Below are 2656 nucleotides of genomic sequence, written 5' to 3'. Positions count from 1 at the left end.
AACTCTGAGAAAATTAGCTTAGGATTCCTGCTCTAGTGGTCAAGGTTTAGAGTAAGAAATTATCCCAGAGTTATCTTACTGCTTTCAAATACAAAACTATAGTAACAAAGGGCTTTCCTGGTGACTCAGTCAGTAAAGAAACCACCTGCAGTGCAGGAGACCCACATTCATTTCCTGGGTCAGGAAGATCCCCTGGAGAAGAGAATGGTAACCCATTACAGTATTCTTGCCTGGAGAATCCCATGGATAGAGGAGCCTGGTGAGCTACAGTCAATGGGGTCACAAGGAGCTGCACACAACTGAGCAACTAACACTTTCGTAACAAAGAATATGATTCTTAAAACAGATTCTTGGAGACACTGTATTAACAAATATCCATTGTATTATCCATAGAGCGCTGTTGGAGAAAGGATATACACAATATGGGAAGAACCAATGATTCCGTGCTGAGAGAATTTGTCCTGACTGGGCTTTCTGCTCACCCAGAGCTCCAGACAGTTTTCTTTGTGCTAGTTCTGTGTATGTACTTGATGATCCTGCTGGGAAACGGAGTCCTTATCTCTGTAATCATCTGTGATTCTCGTTTGCACACCCCCATGTACTTCTTCCTCTGTAACCTTTCCTTCCTGGACATTTGCTATACAAGCTCCTCTGTCCCATTAATTCTTGACAGTTTCCTTACAGTAAGGAAAAGGGTTTCCTTCTCTGGATGCATGGTACAAATGTTTCTCTCTTTTGCCATGGGAGCCACAGAGTGTATACTTCTAGGCATGATGGCACTTGACCGCTATGTGGCCATCTGCTACCCACTGAGATACCCTGTCATCATGAGAAAAGGTGCTTATGTGCCCATGGCAGCTGGATCCTGGGCTGCAGGTATTGTTGACTCAGTGGTGCAGACATCTCTTGCAATGAAATTACCATTCTGTTCTGACAATGTAATTAACCATTTCGTTTGTGAAATTCTGGCTATCCTAAAATTGGCCTGTGCTGATATTTCAATTAATGTGATCAGCATGGCAGGGTCAAATCTGATTGTTCTAGTTATTCCATTGCTACTAATTTCCATCTCTTACATTTTCATTGTTGCCACTATTCTAAGAATTCCTTCCACTGAAGGAAAACGTAAGGCCTTCTCCACCTGCTCAGCCCATCTTACAGTGGTGACTGTATTCTTTGTAACAATCTTCTTCATGTATGCTAAGCCCAAATCTAAAAGCTCCGCTGGTACAGATAATCAAGACATCATTGAGGCCCTCATCTCTCTCCTCTATGGAGTGATGACCCCCATGCTCAATCCTCTCATCTATAGTCTGAGGAATAAGGATGTAAAGATTGCTGCGAGGAACATGCTGGGTAGGAGAAACTTCTCTGATGGAATATGAGTAATGATTTATACTATGTAACTCAGAATTCAAAGCTGCTGAAGACACAAAATTCAAATAGAGAAGATTACCATGTGAAAACAATTTCACAAAGTGTCATTCAAAACTGTAAGATATTGTAAACAGTGCTACAAGATCACTGAACTGCAACTGTTGCTTCAGGCCATGTTTTTCTCCAGATATATGATGAGGAATGTGATGGCAAGATCATTCAGTTTCTGTTCAGTCACTGACTCTTTGCAATCCCATGGACTGCAGCACACCCGGCTTCCCTGACCATCACCAACTCCCAGAGCTTGCTCAAACTGATGCCCATTGAGTCAGTGATGCCATCCATCCATCTCATCCTGTCATCCCCTTCTCCTTCTGCCTTCAGTCTTTCCCAACATCAGGGTCTTTTCCAATGAGTCAGTTCTTCCCACCAGGTAGCCAAAGTATCGGAGTTTCAGCTTCATCATCAGTCTTTCCAATGAATATTCAAGACTAATTTCCTTTAGGATTGACTGGTTTGATCTGCTTGCAATACAAGGGACTTTTAAATTCTTCTCCAACACCACAGCTCAAAAGCATCAATTCTTCAGCTCTCAATGGAATATTACCCAGCCATTAAAAAGAGTGAAATAATGCCATTTGCAGTAACATAAACAGACCTAAAGATGATCATACTGAGTGAAGTAATTCAGACAGCAAAAGTGAAATATTGTATAATATCACCTATATATGGAATAAAAAAGTGATACAACTGAACTCCTTTATAAAATGGAGAGTCACAGACTTACAGAACAAACATATGGTTACTGAAGGGTGGTGTGTAGGAATATTTAAGGAGTTTAAGAATTACACTACTGTATTTAAAGTAATTAACCAACAAATACATCCAACATATCACAGGAAACTCTGCTAAATATTATGTAAAAACTAAACGGGAAAAGAATTTGAAGATGAATAGATACATGTATATGTATGACTGAACCACTTTGCTGAACACCTGACAATAATATAACATTGCTAATCAACTATACTCCAATATAAAATAAAAAACTTAAAATATATGACAAAATATATATTTATGACATATAAATATATGATATATCTTGGTTGCCAAAATATGTCTTGGTTACTGTTGTTACTTTTAGTTAAGTTACTTTTTCATTTCTAATTGCAGAAACTAAACATGCTTGTGGCTTTTCAGAAAACTAGTATGGAAATGCAAAATATTGAAAATCTCTTAGGAAGCCCCAGGAAAACATAATCACTCTTAAATATTTAGA

At 38.9% G+C, this 2656-nt stretch overlaps 1 protein-coding gene across 1 annotated transcript; it reads left to right on the top strand.

Annotated features, from left to right (window-relative positions):
* Positions 1-422: 422 nt before the first annotated feature.
* On the top strand, positions 423-1385 carry LOC133071397 (olfactory receptor 13C8-like). The gene has a single exon (XM_061163993.1). The coding sequence runs from the start codon at positions 423-425 to the stop codon at positions 1383-1385; it is 963 nt and encodes a 320-aa protein (XP_061019976.1).
* Positions 1386-2656: the final 1271 nt, after the last annotated feature.

Source organism: Dama dama, chromosome 16 (genome assembly GCF_033118175.1).
Source record: "Dama dama isolate Ldn47 chromosome 16, ASM3311817v1, whole genome shotgun sequence".
Taxonomy (NCBI): Eukaryota; Metazoa; Chordata; class Mammalia; order Artiodactyla; family Cervidae; genus Dama; species Dama dama.
Note: the sequence above shows the minus strand (reverse complement) of the source record. Positions and strands in the feature narration are given on the sequence as shown.